Source organism: Empidonax traillii, unplaced genomic scaffold, assembly GCF_003031625.1.
Source record: "Empidonax traillii isolate 1590-97213 ecotype Southwest subspecies unplaced genomic scaffold, ASM303162v1 scaffold23:size2178997, whole genome shotgun sequence".
NCBI classification, from domain to species: domain Eukaryota; kingdom Metazoa; phylum Chordata; class Aves; order Passeriformes; family Tyrannidae; genus Empidonax; species Empidonax traillii.
In genome coordinates this window covers 747,247-767,752 of record NW_020955216.1, presented here as the reverse complement: position 1 = coordinate 767,752, position 20,506 = coordinate 747,247, and the positions used below count along the sequence as shown (strand labels likewise).

Sequence of the window (20,506 nt, the reverse complement as noted above, 5' to 3'; positions counted from 1 at the left end):
TGAGCTGGAAATGAGACAGCTGAAAGGGAACTGTTAAAATACTATCTGCTAAATCTTTTATATTCCAAATTAGGTTTGAATTTATTAGTTTAAGTTTTTTATAGATTTTAATTTTTTCTACTAACACTTTAATAGGAAACAGTTAATAAAGAGTTAACGTACAATTATTTTAGGCTAAAGGTCTGTGTACGAGAACCTTTGATTTTGCTTAACTTGCTGAGAATTTTCTAATTTTTAGATAACAGGAACTGGGAAAGGAGCATAACTTTTGCAAACAGATGGCATATATCTTTGAACGGGCAGGTAACAATCAACATCCAGTGTTCAAGGCTGTGAAAAAAGTCATTCGAAGTGAAAAGATACAAGCAGTACAACGGAATTACTTATGGACTAAAAAGATGTGTTTTTAAGAGACTGTAATTGTAATAAAAGGACACTAGATGGGAGCAGAGACCGTGAAATAATTACAGCGATAAATACAGAGTGGGCGCGGACTAGGCGGGATTTAACACGAATGTGTAATGGCTTGTGGAAAGATAAGGGTTTGCTTTGGTGGTGTTGTTGGAGCACTTAAGGACGAGTTCGGTGCTGTCAATAAAGGACTCCTGTTCAACACTCACAGTCCCGCTGTTGGGGCAAATCTTCGCTCCCACCCCTCTGCCTGTGCCTCGGGGCGCGTGCGCGGGAGCCTGTCCCGGGCCCCAGCTGCGCGTGCGCGGCCGTGTCCCCGCCCGTGTCCCCGCCCGTGTCACCCAGCGCGGGTGGCGTTGGGGGTCTCGGGGGGGGTGTGTTGCGCTCACGGGGTGTTCGCGGGCAGTGGGGGAATCTGCCCCCGTGCGCACCCCGCACCGGACCGGGAGCCATGTGGTCAGCCGATGAAATCGCTGGGCTGTGCTACTTGCACTATAGGACGAGACTCCCCAAGCAGGGGAAGCCAGATCCAAAGAGGGAATGGACTTCACTGGCAGCTGTTGTCAAAGTGGAGTCTGCAGCCCAGACTGAGGCTCTCGGTAGTCCAGGGAACCTCCAGGGTAAGAATGAGTTGGGATAGGGGTGGGAGGTGGGGAATGGGGAGAGGAGGTCCTTGATGCGCTTCCCCCCCCCACCCCCCCCGCCCCCAAGATGACTTTTAAGAAAAGTATACACCCCTTCCTGTCCCATTTCTATCTCCACCCAAATTCTTTACTCTTTGTGATTGTAAAAGCTTTTACAACTTCTGTCTGGAAAAAGGTTGTTATAGTGAAACGCTGTTCTTCCCAGACTAACTAAGAAGGTGAAAGCCTGCATTTGGCTGTTCAATATGTGTTGAAGGTCTAAGCAGAACCTGAATTCCTAATATAAACACCTGCAAAAATGTTAGGCTGCTATCTGAAAGAATTCTAGAAACGTCTCAGTTTGCTCTCCTTTAACAGACTGTCCTACTGCATTTTGCACCTGTGTTTATCCTCCTTTCTCTTACTGGCACTTCAGTGTTGTCAGGCAGATTGTATCTTGTGTTCATTTCTTGTGTGTTTGGGGAATGCTCTGCCAGTGTCCACTTGTGCTGCCTGGCACATCAAACCTGTAATGGAGTTCCTGCCTTGCCATCATAGACTTTTCTTCACACTGGTGCCTCTGCCTCCTGTATTCAGTTCTGAATCTGTTTCCTTTCTGTAAGGTTGTGTGGCCTGTCTCCCTGTCCATTCCCTTCTACATGATGTTCTGTGTGTTGTCTTACCAGAATGACTGTGTGAGAGCATCACTTCTGGCAATAGTTGGTGAGAGTTTGTTCGGTTAATATTTCTTTTTCAGTAACTAAAGAAGTTGTTGCTATGGGAACTGGAACAAAATGTATTGGCCAGAACAAAATGAGAAAAAATGGTAAGTATGGCGTGAAATTCAAGAACAGACTATCTATGTTACCTTCTCTCTTGCTGGTGTCGTAGAATCAATAAAAATGTACAAGGCATTCTGCTCAGACTTATTCTGGAATGAAGCCAGACCTCACCTTATCAAAGAGAGAGGAGCTTAGACAGCCAGAATGGCTGCCCTGAAAAGTTGCTGCACTTGCTGACTTAAAGGTGAATGAACATTTTATATGTACAAATGTGTAGCTTAGGCCTGGAGTCTGCATGCTCAAAGACATCATAGCTAAAAGCAAAGCAAAACACAAGCAAAATAACTGTGCTTTGGTTACCTGACAGTCTAGTTTTGCTGTGGTCTGATGCAAAAGATGCCACTACTGAGTTTGGATAGGGGTGACACCGGGAAGACACTAACAGGCTTTTTCTCCCTTACTGCATATTCTGCAACTGGGTAGTTTGAAGTGTTTGTACCAAAAGTGTATGGGTTAGGTACATGACTGCTCACAACTACCATTTCTCACTATTGCAGGGCTTTCCTTGCTCTGCCCGTCCATTTTTTATCCTTCATTTGTGTAGGCTCCTTTTTGTGGGGATTGGAAGTTTAAATATGTTGCAATAACGTAATACCAATGTTAAACCTTCAAATGCTAACAGATCTGGAGAACTGTCCTGTGTGAAATTCTGTTTGCTTTGTTTCTCTGCTTTTCAGTCATGATTAGTTTTCTCACTTGGTTGTTGCTTTAGGAGACATTTTGAATGACAGTCATGCTGAAGTTGTGGCCAAGAGGAGCTTCCAGAGGTGAGGCGTGAAGTTCATGTGCTGTTACTCAATGCCACTTGAAGTGCTTGAGATAAAAATGGGTTTGATCTATTGCTGAAATAGCCATATTTTGCAGCTTCAGATAGGAGAATGTAATGAAACACTGCATTACTTCTCTGCAGGCAACACTGTTTCCCATTGTTAGCAGGATTTTAGCCTAATTTCAACACTTCTAGGTGATGTTAAGGTCCTTTTACAAAAGCTTGTTTCTTCTGTGTTCTTGTAGAACCTCTTTTGAAGAATTAGGATCTGATTTCATGTGACATCAATGCAGGTCTGATAGCTGTTGGTCAAGGGTAGAAGTTTTGCTGTTTCCCACATACCAGTCCTCTTGTTTACATGGGATAAGCTGGTTCAAGGAACTGAGCCAGGAGAATAGTAATTCTGCAGAAATTACTACATTTCTTGCAATTTGATGCCACCAAACTGAGTCTTACAGAATCAGATGAGTTCCAGTGCTGGTAAAAACGCACACAATAGGAGGAGAGTACCTTATATACACAATTTGAGGAGATACTTAACTCCACTGAATCCAACTCCTTGAGGTCTGTTATTGAAATTCCAATTATGTATTTTCATTTATGGAGTATGTTGGATCCCATCTATCTGTAGAAGAATAACTGATTGGCTTCTCATAGACTCCATCAGGAAAGAACAGGCACTAGAGGGCATCTAAGTTTTGTTGTTTTCCCATGCATCAAAAATGAAGTAAATGTTTCATGAAAACTTTCTGCCTAACAGGTACCTTCTCCATCAGATGTGGCTGGCAGCTTCCCATCAGCAGTGCAGTATCTTTAGTCCGGGAACTGAAACTGGAAAATGGAAACTCAAACCAAATATCATATTTGTTTTCTTCTCCAGTCATACCCCATGTGAGTAGGCTGGAGTGAACCAATTACCTTGCTCCCACTTTTAGAATCTTGTCTGCCCCTTGTGTTTCTTTGGTCTCTCTTTGGTCTGGAGTGAGGCAGTAAATTCATGTTACCAGTATGTACCTGAAGATGTACTTGACTGGTCCTCTACAGATAGATTTGGCATTTTATCTCACCGAATGTGATTCATGAGAGCTCAGTAAATCTGATGTACTGCTCATTATAGGGTAGAATGTTTCACTTTAAGCAGTAATAGCTAGGATTTTCTTTTCCGGAAACTAACATACTTGTCATATCGCGTGGTTGCTTTGCTTTAAACATTCTCCTTGGATTAAAATTCTAATAAAAAATGCTGACATTTACCACAGTTACTAAAAACAATGGAACAAACAATACCCCCCTCAGCCCAGTGAAACAAAAAACCAAACAAAACCAAACACAAAAAATCTGAAACCAACAAGCAAACCAAAACCAAACAAAAAAACCACCCCCAAAACAACCCACTCCCCCCAACTAAAACCAAACTCCTGAAGAACAACAAGAAAAGCCCCACCAACAAAACAGCTCCAGCTCCCTAACCCAGAACTTCTTACGGAATGCAATGAAACTTCTGTCATGGAAAATGCTCTTTTTGTCACCAGGCCTGTCAGACTTGCCTTGCTTGCTTTGAGCTGAGCTTCAGAATTCTGGTTTTGAGCTTCTTTCAGTGATACAGATTAAAGTTTTCACCCTTATTTGACAAATTATTCTTTAATTACTCTTTTGAGGTACATGTTGTTTAGTTAGATCAGACTGGTTTTCCTGTGAGTCTTCAGCACTTGTTGTAGTCTGTCAAATGCCTTTGTTACCTTTTCCTTTACAGATTTTGTTCTAAATGTTGCTTGTTTCTTTTGTAGAATGCAAAACTTGAAATTGAGCATATGTTGGCTCAAATTTAAGTGAAATCTGATTTATCGCTGCGCAGGACAATGTTGATTTAAAGCTGCGTTCTTGTAGGTAAATTTTCCTGAGCGCAACTCTGTGAAAGCAACAGGAGTTATGATATTACTGGTATGATGTGTTCCAGTCATGAAATGTGGTTTTGGCTAATTTTGTGTTATTTCTTTGGTTCTAGGTGGAGATGCTTCTATTATTCCAATCACTGAATCAGAGAACCAGCTTTCTAAGCCAATGACTGCAGGTGATGCAGCTGGACAATCAGCAGAGTGCAGAAGTAAGCATGATCATTTGTGTCTGGAAGATAAAAGGAAAGCAGAGAACGTGGCAAGTAATGGTGCAATCAAGAGAATGAAGACTGGAGAGGATGGTTGTTTTTCCACAGTCACTGAAGACCTGCCTGTTCAGCAAGAATCCGTAAAACGAGAAGACGATACAAATCAAAAATGCTGTGAATGTTCTGCAGAGGTGCAAACAGCTAATAAGGAGACTGGCTCAGTGAGACCAAAGGTAGTAGATGTTCATAGAACTGGAGCCAAATGTGTGCCTGGAGAGCTGGATGATGCCCGAACACCTGGGCTGGGCTACCACTGTGTGGGATTATTACGAGTGAAGCCAGGTCGTGGAGACAGAACATGCTCTATGTCCTGCAGTGATAAACTGGCTCGCTGGAATGTGTTAGGGTGTCAAGGAGCTCTTCTCATGCATTTCCTGCAGCATCCGGTGTATCTGTCAGCAATTATAGTGGGGAAGTGTCCATATAGCCAAGAAGCCATGCAGAGAGCAATCATCGAAAGGTAAGTGCTCTCCTTTGGAAATCAGATGGCGTGTGTGGATACAGTGAATTTGGAAAGACAACATGTGTCACACAAATATCAGAACTTCAGGAAGCTTTTGACACTGCATTTTGTAAGGTCCTCATAGAGAACCTGTTAAACTACGAGCTGGATGGGCAGACATGTGGATTGAAATCTGAGTGGCTGAGCCCAGAGTCATTCAGACTCAGAGCCAGGGAGTACTAATCACTGGGCAAAGTGTAGTTGAAGGTGTAAGAAGCCATGTATGCCCCAGGGTCAATACTAGGTCCAGTCCTGTTTAATATCTTTGTTAATCATCTGGATGATGGTGCAAAGCATATGCCCAGCAAATTTGCTAAAGACTCAAAATGGAGAGGAGTGGCTGATATGCCAGGACATTGTGTTGCCATCCAGAGGGACCTCAACAGGTTGGAGAAAGGTAGGAACATCATGAAGTTCAGCAAGGGAAAGTGCAGCGTCCTGTGTCTATACATGCTTGGGGCTGCCCAGATGGAAAGAAGCTGCACACAAAAGTATTAGGGGGTCCAGCTAGACCTGAAGTTGAAACCCTTTTTTACTGTGAGTGTGATGGAGCACTGGCAGATGTTGCCCAGAGAGGTTGTGGTGTCTCCCATCTTGGAGTCACTCAAAAATTATCTGGATGCTCCTGAGCAGCTGGCTGTAGGTGGCTTTGCTGGAGATGGGGTGGTTGGACCAGATGACTTACAAGAGGTCTCTTCCAACCTCAGGTGTTCTCTGATTTACTGAAATGTTCAGGACTAGCATGTGAGAGCTTGCACTGGTCCACTGGAAGAACACAGGGTTGTGTTACACTGGAAAGGCAAAGCTTATGTGCATTTCCGTGGTGGTAAAAATTTGCTGCTTTAATCTGAATTACATCCAAGATTCGATCTCTGTCCCTGCTGTGAGGAGTAGAGCTCTCCTAACACAACCTGTCACCTCAGGGAAATTTTCGTGGGAGGTGAAGTGCAATGCTGCTAAATGAGGAAAGTCACCTGTTGTGCCCTGGCTCACTTTCTCCTCAGATCCTTGAACTGATGAAAACTATCTCAGCAATGAAAGGATAGGAAGTGGATGTTTTTCTTACTTGGGAGGCTAAATGAGTGCAACAAAGCAATCTGCAAGTAGTAGAGAAGAGTAAATGGATCTGGACAGAGTAGAGAGAAAGGAGAGCAAGAAAGAAACCAGGAAGCTGAACCATTTTCTTGAAGAGGCAGTTACTAGACCAGTTCATATGAAAGGTTTAACTTCATTTAGTAACTCCTTTTCTCCATAGCCCTGCGTCCTTCAAGGATGATTTTGAGAGAGGTCATAATCTGTTAATGGGGAAACTCTTAACTACCTATCCAGTGGAGCTCTCTGTATAATCCTTTCCTTGCTCTGTAACTCATGTGACAAGAATTTGCCTAGCCTCATTATTCTTCAGTTGCTGCATCTGGCAAGACATGAGTCTTAATTTGTTCCTGCTCTATGTAAATATTATGGTGATTAAACACATATCCTTTTTTTGTCATATGCTAATCTCATTCAGTATGCAACGGTGATTTAAGATAACAAAGATGAGATTACACATGGAACTGCAAGTATATTTTGTATCTGTTTAGGCTTTGATTATGAACCTTTAGGCTCATTAAAAAAATTGCTAATGTGGTTGACTATGTAAGTACTTTATTATTATTATTTTTTTTTTTCTTTGGGATTTCAGAAGTATATTGCAGTTTTTATCCTGCATACTAGCCTTTAACTAGACCTTTTGAAAAATCAATTCATTTTAGTTTTTCTAGGATGGTCAAGGTCATAATAAACTAATCTGGCTTGGTTTTGTTTTTTTTTTTTTTCAACAAATACCTTTTGAAGGGAAAAATGTCTCCAAACCTCGTTGTCTCTCCTTTGTAACTCATGTTGAATTCAGTTTTAATGAAAAAAGGAACATATTTGAGATGAAGGAAACTTACACAAAATGGGCTTGTTTGGGAAGAACAGACTGAAAATCATTTGCATTTTTCTGCGTTTTCTTTAGGTGTAAGCACATCTCATCTTTACCAGATGGTTTTCTGGCTCAGGAAGTTAAGCTGCTGCAGTCGGATCTTCAATTTGAACACAGTCGTGAGGCAGTTCAGGAGGGTCAAACTAACAGCAAAACGAAACTTGTTCCTTGTGGTGCAGGTGAGTTCACTTGGGCCAGTTGTGTGAGTGCAAAAGTCCAAATAGAAATGAGGGGCTTTGGATTGTTTGGAACAGAATGTCATTCAGTGCCAGTGCCAGAGGCAAAGTATGAACAGCAGGAAATTAATTTCAGGTCATAACTTAATTGCTAATAATTAATATTGTTCAGCTCAGCCTCTAGTTTCCTGTAGGGAGTTTTCAGACTGAATAAACGCTTGGTTGATGACAGTAAGAATTTATAATTTAAGCACAGACAGAAAATAACCAGGGAAAACAAAAGTTCCGAGGGCAAGAAGAAAACAAAAATATCAAAAGACTTCTTGTTTCAGTTAGTTTTGCATTCTCCTTGGTAATGAAAAGAAGACTTGCCATGCTGAGTTATGCTTGTAATTGCTCCAGAAATCTGAACGAAGAAAGAATACAGAGTAGTATAGTGCAAAGGTTTAATTGATAGAGATTTTGGACCTGGCATTTTTTGTCATGGTGATGAATGAATATGCAAGTCTCGTTGTGATTTAGCAACATGGTCTCATTTGGGGGAAACAAAATGGAGCTGCCCCTCTGTATATGGTTAAGCAGTTTCTTTAAACTTGGACATGCCTGCCTTCTGCTGTCTGAAGCAGAGCTGGAAGTTTTTCTATTACAATAGAGCTGATGATAAAATAGAATGGAAACAAAGGGTTCCTTAATGGAATTCAGATTAATTAAATTGTAGTTATTTATAAGTCCCAGGAAGGAAACTGTTTTGATTTTCTGAGATAGGAAACAAAATTCATTATTGAAAAATAGTGCCAATTCAGTTATCAAAAAAGATCTGAAACAAACTGTGACTAAATTCAGTGTATGTCTGTCCCTCTGTACACTTTTCAGGTCATTCTGTTAAATGAAGATGAATGATGCTTTATCACAGGGTTTTTTTGCACATATGAATTGTGCAGGGTTCATTCTTTTCTTGAAGGAGTGAAAATCAGAATAAACTCTAAATTCTGGGCTGTTACCCTGAGCATTGAAATATGCTCAATAGGAACATTTCAGCTGGTATTTTTAAAAAAGGAAAACATGTTCTAATATTTTGAAATTTGAGATAATTATGAAGAAGTGAAAGAATAGAAAGTGTTCTCATTTTTAAGTGACTTTGTATCTGCTTGTCATGATCTCATGTCCTCTGACCAGCTGAGTTTTAGATACTCTACATGCGGAGGGTTTAATACCAATTGTATGTAAGTAATGTTATTTCCTGCTACACAAGATTGTAATTTAGTAGAGTGATACAGAATTGTACTTCTATCACAGTGCAGGTACAATTGACACTTAGTGGAGTCCGACAATTGCAGCTGAATCATAACCAGCCTTTGAGAGTCTTGGATGGCAAGATGGTCTTCAGAGTTAATGAACATGCAGCTGTTTTGCCTGTTAGGAACACAGAGAAATGGGAGAATTTAGGGAACAGAAGTTGTCTTATGGCACCTGCTGTGCAGAGGCAGATGGGACATGCCAGGTTCTGCCAACACTGCTGATGCTTTGGTGGTTACTTATAAATTGTAACGTGTCCTATGCACAGTTTCAGCATAATGAAGTTTATAGTCTAAGGTGATTACAGAGTTTCCAGAATTGGGGTAAAGGATAAGGTTCAAGTAAAGTCCACAGATGTTTGATGTACATCAGTTATCAAACATAGAACTACTTACACAGTAAAATAATAGCAAACAATATATTAATAAGGAAAACACAGAATGACTGGTGCAAGTAGCTTAGGGGAGTATTCACTGCCTGATGTGAAAATAAGCCATCTGACTTGGAAATTTCTTCATGCTTTGTCCAGACAGGATGTGCAAAAGAAAGTGGAATCCCCCTAAGAAAGGGAGAATAACAAAGCTGGAGGCCAGATATTTTGAGGCACACATTCTTAAAGGATCTAATTCACATGAAAGCTCTCTGTGTGTGTGTGTGTGTGTGTATTTTAATTTTTTTTAAAAATTAAAACAGAGTTTACCCATTCTTTTAGGTCCTGAAATTCTGGCCCTAGAGAACCATGGTCCCCTTTCTAGTCTGAGTTATTTTGGGAAGCAGCACGTGAACACATAGGAACCGCTAGGTTCTGCTTTTGTGATAAGAGCATCTCCCTTGTTCTTCATCCTTTCTTCTGCAGCTATCAGTTGGAGTGCAGTCCCTGAGGAACCTCTGGATGTCACATCAAATGGCTTCCGCCAGGGAACAACAAAGAAGGGGATTGGGAGCCATCAGAGCAGGTGTGAGAATGTTGTAATACCCAGACACACGTTTTATTTGTTAGCGTACATGTCTCTGTCAGCTCGTGTGATGTGTTGTCAGAGGAGAGGGAAGTCTAGGGAATGGGGTAAAGGAGGGAAGGTCGGGAGCAGGGGAAACGGGAGAGTCACTGTCTAAGGGAGAGAGGGGAGTTGCAATAAAAAAGTTAAACGAGAGTTATCAAGTTTATCCTGACTCCTGGTCATTGTTGAGAGCGTTGTAGGTAATGGCAGGTGACTAGGATAAATTTTTATGAAAAGGATATTTACTGGGGAAGTTAGAATTTTTGCTTTGTGTTTTTTTGGGGTTGATGACTACGAAGGGAATGTGTACATTGCAGGTTCACTTTTTACAGATTTCTCTAAGAGCCAAGCCAGCTGAACTGGGTGTATGATTGTTAGAAGTGTTACTTTGAAATATGACTTTCTACCTTAAAGTTTGAAAATGTATCGAAATACTTGCAGCACATTCCTAACATGAAACATGTAACCTTTCTAACTGTGGTCTTGGCACTGTGCTCTTTGAAACGTCTCGTAATCTTCTATCAACAATTAATGCTTTAAAAAAACAGTTATGTATTTTTATTGTGGTTGAGAACAATTACTTGTAACATCTGAAGACAAATTTCTCCATCTCTGTGTTATCTTCAGTTTAGGTGAGGTGACCAAAATTATCAGTGGGCTGTGGAAATTCAGCTTGAGAGTTAGGGCTTGTGTATTAATTGTTGGCTACTTCTATCACCAGTTTATCAGTGGTCATATTGTTCATTTTTTCCAGACTTTCTGGGAGAATGACAATAATCCTGAGTAGTGAATAATGTAATAAGGGGAACCTAGACAATTCTCATGGAGAATTTGTTCACGTGCCTGCAAGTTGCACATTCTGAGCTTCTTGAGGTTAGGCCTGACTTGACTAAAGTTCATACTGGTATATCCTAATATTTTCAAATTTTCTTTATAAAGAAGAGGAATTTTGTGGTTTGTGACCAGTCTTGGTGTCTGGGGTGTTGCTAACATGGGTGACCTGGGGGACTTAGTGTGTCTTTTGAGACAGCCTTTGTGTGCACTGTAGAATAGTGGTTTTCAACATGTGGTGTGTAGTGTATTCCAAAAGACGTGTGAAAGGTCAAACAAACCAACCAACCCCTTTTTCTCAGTAGGCTTAAATTTGTTACATAGCATTTGTGTATTGCTCTAAAACTTGAGAGCCATCTGCTAGCTGCCAGTTAGCACAGAAGTGTAAGAACTTAATTAGTGTTGAGAGATCCTCCTCTCAATATGTGCTCAAAATTCACTAAAACATTCAGAAGTTATTAGAGTCTACAAGACTGTGATTACAAACATCTCGTTTCCTTAGGAAATACGGATTAAAAACAATGTCAAGGAACAAGTAAACTATTTACACTTCGATGATAAACAGTCACAAAAGGAACTTTTATAATGAAAATAAGAAATTTACAGCCTTATAGGGGGTGGTGGTGGTTAATAATAAACATGATAAGTATTTCTACAGGTTTTTTTCTCTCAAGGAATCTCACAGTGATTGCCAGGGAGTGAGGTTTTTTTTCCCCTTCGATATGCTAGATAACACTAAATATCAAGGAAGGTAAAGCTGACTGACCAAAAGGAATTTGTAGGTAAATGTCTGGTATGTGCTTTTGTAAATGCTTAATTAACTACACCACCAAAGACTACAATATGAACCTTTGACAGATTAAGTTGAAGATTAAATTGTAGAGTGTCTTTGCATGTCCTGGTCACCAGCAGGGTTCAATAGGGCTCCATTTTAGGGTCAGTGCTTTTCAACATCTTCATAAGTGACTCGGACACAGGACTCGAAGGTACACTGAGTTTGCCAGTGACACTAAACTGGGAGGAGCTGTCGACTCCCTGGAAGGACGAGAGGCCCTGCAGAGACCTCAGCAAATTAGAGGGCTGGGCAATTACCAACCATTATGAAGTTTGAAAAAGAAAACTCCTGGTTTCTGCACCTGGGATGGGGCAACCCTGGATGTACACACAGACTGGGGAACGAGAGGCTGGAGAGCAGTGCTGTAGAAAGGGACCTGGGGGTCCTGGTCAATGGCAAGTTGGATGTGAGTCAGCAGTGCCCTGGCAGCCAGGAGGGCCAGCCATGTCCTGGGGGGCATCACGCAAAGCATCGCGGGCCAGGTGAGGGAGGGAATTGTCCCGCTCTGCTCTGCACTGGGGCAGCCTCACCTTGAGTATTGTGGCAGTTTTGAGCACCAGAAAATAAGAATATAAAGATAATAATGTCCAGAGAAGGGGCCATCAAGATAATGAAGGGTCTGGAGGAGAAGCCTTACAAGGAGCAGCTGAGATGACTTAATTTGTTCAACCTGGAGAAGAGGAGACTGAGGGGAGAATTCATCGCAGTTACAACTTCCTCACGAGGGGACGTGGAGGAGCAAACACTGATCTCTGCTCTTCACGGGGAAGTAAACTTCTGATGTCTTTTTTCTATCAGGATTTCTAATTTTTTTTTTTTTTTTATATATCAGATCCAAGATCTGTAAAGTGGAACTCTTCCATAAATTCCAAAAGCTGGTGACAAGTATTTCACAAGAGGATCTACCAGACACTCTCCGGTAAAGACATTATTATTGCATTTAGAAGAGTGAGCTTATCTTAATGAAACCAAAGAACACTGTGATGATACTAGAATCTGCTCATGAATCTTCCTTTATTGTTTATTGTTAAAATTTGATACTTGAAAAATGTGAAAAGAGACACAAGATGAGGCAGTAGTATCTTTTTTGTGAAAACATGGCTGTTAGATCAGCTGCCTGCCCTTGGTGGTGTGCAAACCCCGCATCCAGAAATTGTGGGGTTATTGGTATCTAGTTGGTGTTTAGTAATTCTGTCAAATGCCATTTCTTTGTTTCACAAGAAGGAAGAGTTTCAGTAAAATCACTTTTTTTTTAAGTCTAGGCTAAAATCTTTGCTCTGTATGGTGGAATAAGAGCTAATAAGGTGAGATAGTGTGTAGGGCTCTTTGTGCAATGCATATGTTACATTGGGGGAGACTTTCTGGAAGGGACAGAAGGAAGCTTTTGTGCAATGAGTCCATACTTGGAATTTTCCTTTACATTATTAGAAACAACTTTGGTTTATCAAACTGGAGTCAATTACTTGCAGTAATCATCCAGTCTGCTTTAGTATTATGTGCATTATGTATTTGTTGGTATTCCAGCCCAAATAGCTGCCATAAAGTAAGGCATATTTTCACATCCACAGAAACTTCTCTCTTTGGCTTAGAGATTCTGAGAGAGGTAGAAGGTTCCAATTTCATTACCATGGAAGGTTTATTTTATTTTAGACTTATTTCCAGGTATGATTTCACCAGCTCTAGGATGCAGGTACACCAACTCTTGAGCTAATTTAACTGCTTGTAGCTGCTGATAGGGATGGTCCCACAGCAGTCTCTGCTGCTACTGGCTGTTTTTCCTGCTTTCTCCCTTGTATCAATAGCACTTCTTCAATCCCATAGTGAGTCAGTTCAACTAGCTAATGTGGATGAAAACAATTTTCTTGGTTTCTGTGTTTTCTCTTAGACTTATGAGCTGAATCGGCTCATGGAAAGTTAAAAGAGGAAGTAGGAGGTGTGTGGCTGTAAGCAGGGGAGACAGGCCCTTTCAGCCTTTCACGGTACCAGCACAGTAGATGCAGTGAAATTAGCCAAAGTGCACCCCAGATCATTAATTGATAGATCTTGCTTGCTTTTGAGTTTTGTTAAATTAAAGATCCTGTAGAAGTGTCTCATAACTATTTCACAGTTCTGATGTCAGCATGAGATGCTTTCAACTCATTCTAATGTAGAGATACACTTTTGGGTAGGAGTTTGTCCTCACTTGTTTAGCCATCTTAATTTCCTCAAAACAGATTGTGAACTGGTGCATTGTTGGGTAGGTGACTCATTGTTCTGATCATGTGCTGCTTACATAAAGTCACTTCACCTCAGGGCTTTTCTAGACTCAAGTGGCTTTGCCATTTCCTTTGACTTTTTTGTCCTCTACTGTTTTTCTGTCTGAACTTCTCCTAACAAAGTCCAGCTGATTCACAGATGTGGCACTGTTTTTAGACTGCACAAACTCTACTTATACAGTAGAGGTGCCAGCTCACCAGTCAGCTTGTGCAGCTGATTCATTTTTGAACTGGTTCTGTTCCATTGGGGAAAACTCATTCTGTAATAATTTCAAATTTGCTGAATAGCTTGTTTTGTAGTTGCAGGGTATATTAGGACAAGGATCATTCTTCGCTTAACCCTTCCTTCCAACTTAACTGTTGTCCATTGTTAGGCCTAGGAACCAGGGAAGTTAAAGCTTTATAATGATTCTGATGTTTTGTTTTCTTCTTTTGTGTATCTAAAGCTGCTTCTCCTGCTTGTTTTGTCTTCCTTTCTCTTTCGTTCTTTGCTTCTGTCCAGAGGATCAGTGTGGGCACTGTTAAATTGGAACAGATTGAGAGCCTCCTGTGGCCAGAACTTTTCTGGCTCTCCTAGAAGGCAAGCTTAGCTAAGATGTTCAGCATCATTCAGCAATTGGTTTTTTTTCAGTATTTAAGTTATTTGCTTTCAGCTGAGACTAAGGAGGTGGTGTTTGGCTGGCATGCGCTACTTCTTCACCAAGAACCAGATAATGCTGTGTTATGTTGTCCCACTCTTCCTTCCTTTCCATTAATTTCTATGATCTGCCTTCTGTGCCTTACTTCAATTCTCACTCATCTCTCTATCTAAACTAACTAAAATGTTGTTCCTTTATTACCTCTTACCTCCACCTGCCAAGCTTCAGTTCTTTTCAGTTGACTCCCTCTCATGTTAGAGCTTTGAAATAACTGGTGCATCAATCCATCTTTTTTTTTTTTTTTCCCTTTTCATGTTTTCTGTGTTCAGTGTCCAAGGAATGATAACACACAGGTGGACAGTGTTGCGTCATTGCTAATCTGAAATGTTGTGTGAAATCCTCTGCAGTATTGTTTGCAGTTTCCTTGGTAGTAATATGGCAAAGGAGTTTTTTTGCATAATTGGGTTTCCCCCCCCTCCACTTAGGAAAAAAAACATGCCCTATTCATCATCTGAGGAAGTGAAAGCCTTCTTTTGTCATACAGTGACACCCACCATACAGTCATCGGGCATTGCTGTTTGAATAAGGTGTGTCTGGCTATGTGACCCTTTGAATCTAAGGGAGACTTTGTAAAATAAACCTACCCTTTCTTGCTGGGCTTGTTAAATGGATGACTAATCCTCTTTTCTCTTAAATTGTAGTCAGGAGCCATCACAATTAAGATTTTACTATTATTCCTCCTTCAGTCTGCAGTATGGATCATTCCAGTTCCAGTGACACAATTGGTGGGGGTGGGCTGTTGTACAGAGGAGTGCAAGGACTTTGAGATGGCTCCGAAGGCTGAAGTGTAAAATTTTCACTTGGGCTTCATATTTAAGAGTTTTTGCCAGAAACAAAAGGTGACTGCTAAATATTTGCTGCTGGAGTGACTGAGGGTGATTGTAAGGAAGTGTTGGCCTAATGGAAGTGACTGTCACTGGGGGCACTGATGGTGCAGTTTCACTGCTGTTCTCCAATTAAAACCAATCACAATACAACACAAACTCATTTGGAATTTTGTTGCAATTTTCTAGTCCCTTTTCAATTTTCTCTTTCAAGTTTGTACATTAAATAATTCCTGCAGTGGTCCTACCACTGCATAGAGGCCTTTGGGACAGTTAGGCCCTCTGATCTAAGAAAGTCTTTTATATATTTCACATTACAGATGTTTGTTAGGTCTTTACCAGATTGAAGAGCCTGTTATTAAGAGGCATTTTCTTGTTTCCCGTGATTAGCCATCATAATTATCTCACAATTTGATTTTTTTTTTCTATTACACTATGTGATTCAGTTTTCCACATCTCAGATGACATCGGAAAGCTAATTTTCCAATTTTTCAGTAACATTTTGAAAATCTGGTCTCCTGAGATAGAACCCAGCAATGCAGTAACAATCTTCCAGATGTTGCAGAACCTCGTATTACTGTTCAAACTTGCTCTGTTTGAGTGGAACTCACTTATTGAGGTGGCTCACTCTGGGACTTTGATCTGTATCTTCTTCACAGCTGGTATCAGTTACAAAGTGTGCCTGCAATAACTGCCTTTTGTCTGCAGCATTGAAGAAGATACTAATATAAGCAGCTAAAGTCTGGTTTCCTTGGCCCCTTATATTATGGATTCACAACAGATTTTTATACACTGAAGATTTGTGAGCTTTTGCCCTCTTAGGTGTGATTCATTAATTTTTGTATGAGTAATATTTTGGTCGATTCCTTGTGCTTATGTGCGTATTTTTCACGTGCAGTGTCTCTGCAATCTTGAAAGTACGTTATGGGTTAAACATAAATGTTTGAAACTGAGTATGGAGTTAAAGGTAGGATTTGTTACCTGAGAAGGAGGCATTGCTGCACTGTATTGCTTTTCTTTGCAGGCTGCCTGTTTTATGAGCCCATTCCTGCTCAGCCTTGCGTGTAGCTGTGTGTGTGAATGTTTTCAAGTGTAACGGTGATTTGCATAAGGCTTTTTTGTGTTACCTTTCAGAAGGAAGTCTGTAGACCATTTCTCATGTCTGTGGCACACAGCCAGCAGAATCCCTGTCTCTCTCTTGCACAGTAATGTAGGGGCAAGATTGAAATAGTAAAGGGAAACATGCAAGAAATGTATGTCAGACAGACTTGGATGGGGTAGAGATGCTGTGACTGTTGAACTTTGCCTGGGGCAGCAAACTAGTGTTTGTTTCTGCCAAAAAAAGGTCACAGGTTCTTCGTTACTAATGCTCAGAGCCTTAACTACATCTGAGATACAGTCAAGTCACCTAAGTTTTCTATGCAGATACAATGTACTTAGAATTTGAAAGCATTTTTCCTGTATCTATGTTGAAAATTTCTTAGGAGCTTAATGCAGAAATTGAGCATGAATTAACTAAATCTTTTGATTTTGTCTGCTCTTTGTGGAAGCTGTTTAAAATACTTTTAAAATTTCTGTTGCATGCTCTTTTAAATCACTGTACTGATGTTGTCTGTCTGGAGATTGAGACTCCATGAGGCTGTGGTCACATGTGCTCCAGCAGTTGCTACAGTGTGGTGAAAATCCTCCTCCTGTCTATCCTGCTTTTGTTCTAGCTATCTTTTTACTGTCTGCTGTAAGAGTTTCCAAACGAAGGTCTGTTGGAATAATGTAGGTTAGAAAAATCCCATATGTGTTTTGGTTAAATTGGGTCAGACTGATAGATACGAGTCAGAGCTGCTGATTTGACAGCAGATTCAGGAAAAAAGAGCACCATTTAGCAAGGAAGAAATGAAAAATAGATGAAATGTAGGTGAGGGTGCAGGTGGTTTGTACTGCATTTGAGGCACATGTTACAGTACCAGGAAGAGAAACAGCTTGCCTATGCCAGGGTTTTGGAGCCAGTTCTGGAGGGTTGACTTTGATCCCTCTTGGACTGGGTTGTTTCCTGAATACTGCTTATGCAGATAATTGCTGGCCTTTTGCCCGTTCAACGATGCTCCTAAAGTATGATCCACTACAGATTATGGGGTTCTGTGACTGTTCCACTGCCCAGGTGGGGGAGAGTTGCAGGAGGCCCTTCCATGGAACTTTGCAGAGGAGCTCAGAGTTAGTTTCACAGACTATGATTAATGTAGGAGAGGTAGAGAAAGCAGAATAAATTAGCTGTGATGAGAGTACAGGGCAGGTTTTTTAAGGGGAAGACATCTCCCGTGTTCAGCAGTGGCATAGACAGGTTCACCACTCTCAAACATTCAGAACATAAAGTCTGCAGGATAGATAACATGGCATGCTATGCCTGTCACAGTGTTCTAGAGATAAATTTATAGCAGAATGCTCAATGCCTGAAACACAGCTTCTCATGGTCTGCAGTTATAGGGAGGGGTATTTTTGGGCGGTGATGGGTGATCATTATTGCCTTGGAGCATTAAAGCCTGTTCTAGAAGTTAGTGCAGTGGTTCTCAGACTTTTTAGGTTAGGGTTCCCGTAGTAGTTTGCCCCTTCCTGTTTCTTGGTGAAGGTCACATTGCCTGTCATCTTTCCTTCGTATTGGGTTTAATGTGTAAAAACATTGCACACCACATGTGGCTGACAGACTTTTTGGCAAAGGGAGATAAAAGAAGCTGAGAAAGGAATGCAAGGAAAGGAAAAATCTCTTGATGAAACTGTCTTAGAGACACTTGTTGTCAGATGCTCTAGACCTGAATTTCCCTGTTTTGAAAATCAATGGCATAGTGTACTCAGCAGAGTGACCAATAGTTCTGCTGAGACGGTGGGGAGTAGGTGCTGCTTGAGGAAGGGGAACAGAGCACCAAACCCACCGAGTCTCTTTTGCTTTAGGGAAAGAAAAAAAAATATTTTCTTCTTTGTTTCACTCTTACCCCTTAATTTTGTGTTGGAAAAGAACTGTCCTGTTTGTTCTGTCCCTTTCCCTTCCAGCCAGCAAGCACATCTATTCTTCTAGCAAGCTAAGGCTGCTTCTACCCAATTCAGAGCACCTCTAGCCACCTTTTCAGCTTTTTCTTCAGCATTTTTTGCTATCATAGAAATTTTCTGTAGCCTGTGGTCACACAGTCAAACACTTCTATTGCTGGAGAGTGTGTATGAAGCATGGTAGAAGAGTTGGTTTGCTTCCTTTTGTGAGACTGCTGACAATGTCTGGCTTCAGGGCCTGGGCCTCTCCAAGTCTCCCTAGAAGAGAATTTCACCTCTTAGCATGAAGGAGCTCACAGGGCATCATCATGTTCTTAGATGTTTGATTGGTTTTTTCCGTTCTGTGACGTCACATTCAATAGGATCATAGAATTGTTTTCGTTTTTGTGCATTTTCTGTCAGGGTGAAGACTCTAAAAACCTACTGGGACTACAAGGAAGCTGCATTAAATTATCAAGAAGCCTGGAAAGTGCTGCGTAGCCAAGCCCTGCTGGGTTGGGTCAAGAATGCCAAGGAATACTTGCACTTCACATGAGAATCCATGTGGCTATGTAAATCCAGCAATAAAAACAGCAGATACCTCTGCAGTTCAAGGTCCAGGAAAAAACATCCTCAGTTCATGTGCTGTAAAGAGACAGGAGTGAAAAGGAAAGAAATCTAGAGAAGTCTTTATTTTGGTTGTGTTGAAGCGCCCTTTTTATTAAAATGCAGAAAAGGATCGTTACTGACTTAAAGTTCTGAGCTGCGTGAAAAAATATGCCTCCAAAAGAAAGGAAGCAGGGATATGCTGCCCTCTGTTATATGAGGATTTGATCATAATTCCATAATTGTTGCAGTGAATGTAATGTCACCTGAAAGTGAAGCAGTGTGATGGAAGAAAGGCCGTCATTGTAAAATTTTAGTGCTGTTTTTTTCTTCCACTCCTCGTAATGTTATGGTTGTTTTTCTGTTGCTGGGACAACATGAATGTATAGTAAGTAATATTTTTATAACTCTTGGCTCTCCCTTTCTGGTGCCTGGAAGAATTTTCCATATCCCCCAGCCTCATTGCTTCTAACTGGAAATACTCGTTCTGTTAAAGTGTCATTTTTTCTGGTAATCCATCATATATAGTGCTATTTACTAAATATAGCCACAGCTATAGCCACAGCAGAAGTAAAAGAGTGCCGGGGAGGAGTCTGTGTCAAATAATACCACTTGTGATATCCTGTGCCCCTTTCCTAATTTCAGGACTTTGACAGATAACCCTCCAACTGCTTTGCTTCCATAGGAAGGAAAGAAATCTCCTGAATTACCTGTTCAAACCTGTCGGTCCTGTGTAACTACAGGCAAACATTTACTTGCTTTTCAGTGTTTTAAGCACTGTGCATCCCCCTTGTCCCCACCGTGGGAGATGGTTAATTAAAAGCAGAAGTGCCTTAGCCATTTATGTCACTGTTCCCTGGCAAGTGTTCATTAATAGCCTGGCAAAGGTGGAGATGCTTTGGGGGGACTGAAAGTAGTCTCTGGCATGTGTCTTGCGGTCTCTTGTCATCATGCTTTATTACCAGCTAACATCCGCATGGCAAAACCGTCAACACTGTGAGCAGTTGTGGGGGAAGCAGAGGATAATCCTCCCTAAACTTTGTCTCAGTTATTGCCTTCTGAGCGAGTTCAGGACTGTGTAACTGCAACTGAGCACACTCCCCCTTTTTATTTTTTCTCTTGTAAACCAGAAATCATGAAAGATTTGAACAAGGCAATGGCAGGATGAAAGAAGTGGATAATTTAGAACTTAGGAATTCTTCAGTGATTTGAATTTTCTGCTCTTCGGTATATTACAGTTTTGGATTTGAAGAATGGGCACAGCCTTTGCTGTCAACTACTGAGCTAGATATGGGCCCAAACAGTATACATCACATTACATTCTGAGAACTGATTACAGCAAATCCTTTTACTTCACACTTACATTGACTTGTCAGATAAGTATAGTTCTCTCTTACTTGTTGAAGAAATAGGAAATAACTTGAATTCTGTGTGTATAATCTTGTCCTCTCGAATGCAGCACTAACATGCAGAAAGAACCGTTGTACTGGTGAGGGGGGAGTCATTGTATGTGTTTTTAGAGGGCAGGGGATTATGGAGATGGGTGACTTGCATAAGTCATCAAAGGTTAAAAAATGGCCAGATGGGCTGCAGGGTGAACTGCTGAAGATGAATGGTAGCAGTTACTGTAGATGAGCAAATAGCATTTCAAAGGCTGAATACTGTAGTGTACCTAAGGAGCTACCAGTAAATTTCCAG

The 20,506-nt window shown here is 41.0% G+C and overlaps 1 protein-coding gene across 3 annotated transcripts; it reads left to right on the top strand.

Moving 5' to 3' along the window:
- Positions 1–807: 807 nt before the first annotated feature.
- Positions 808–20,219, top strand: ADAT1 (adenosine deaminase tRNA specific 1). 3 transcript variants are annotated; one of them, XM_027902916.1, is made up of 9 exons: positions 808–1,031; positions 1,792–1,860; positions 2,589–2,643; positions 3,406–3,536; positions 4,651–5,269; positions 7,311–7,456; positions 9,606–9,705; positions 12,246–12,332; positions 18,626–20,219. In XM_027902916.1, exons 1-9 carry the CDS (start codon positions 863–865, stop codon positions 18,756–18,758), a joined length of 1,509 nt encoding a protein of 502 aa, XP_027758717.1. In that variant the 5' UTR covers positions 808–862; the 3' UTR covers positions 18,759–20,219. The 3 variants fall into 3 exon arrangements, 2 of the variants coding, with proteins under 2 accessions (XP_027758717.1, XP_027758728.1); XR_003573404.1 differs by lacking the exon at positions 18,626–20,219 and having other exon boundaries at positions 9,462–9,705; positions 12,246–12,266; XM_027902927.1 differs by lacking the exons at positions 12,246–12,332; positions 18,626–20,219 and having other exon boundaries at positions 9,462–9,723.
- Positions 20,220–20,506: the final 287 nt, after the last annotated feature.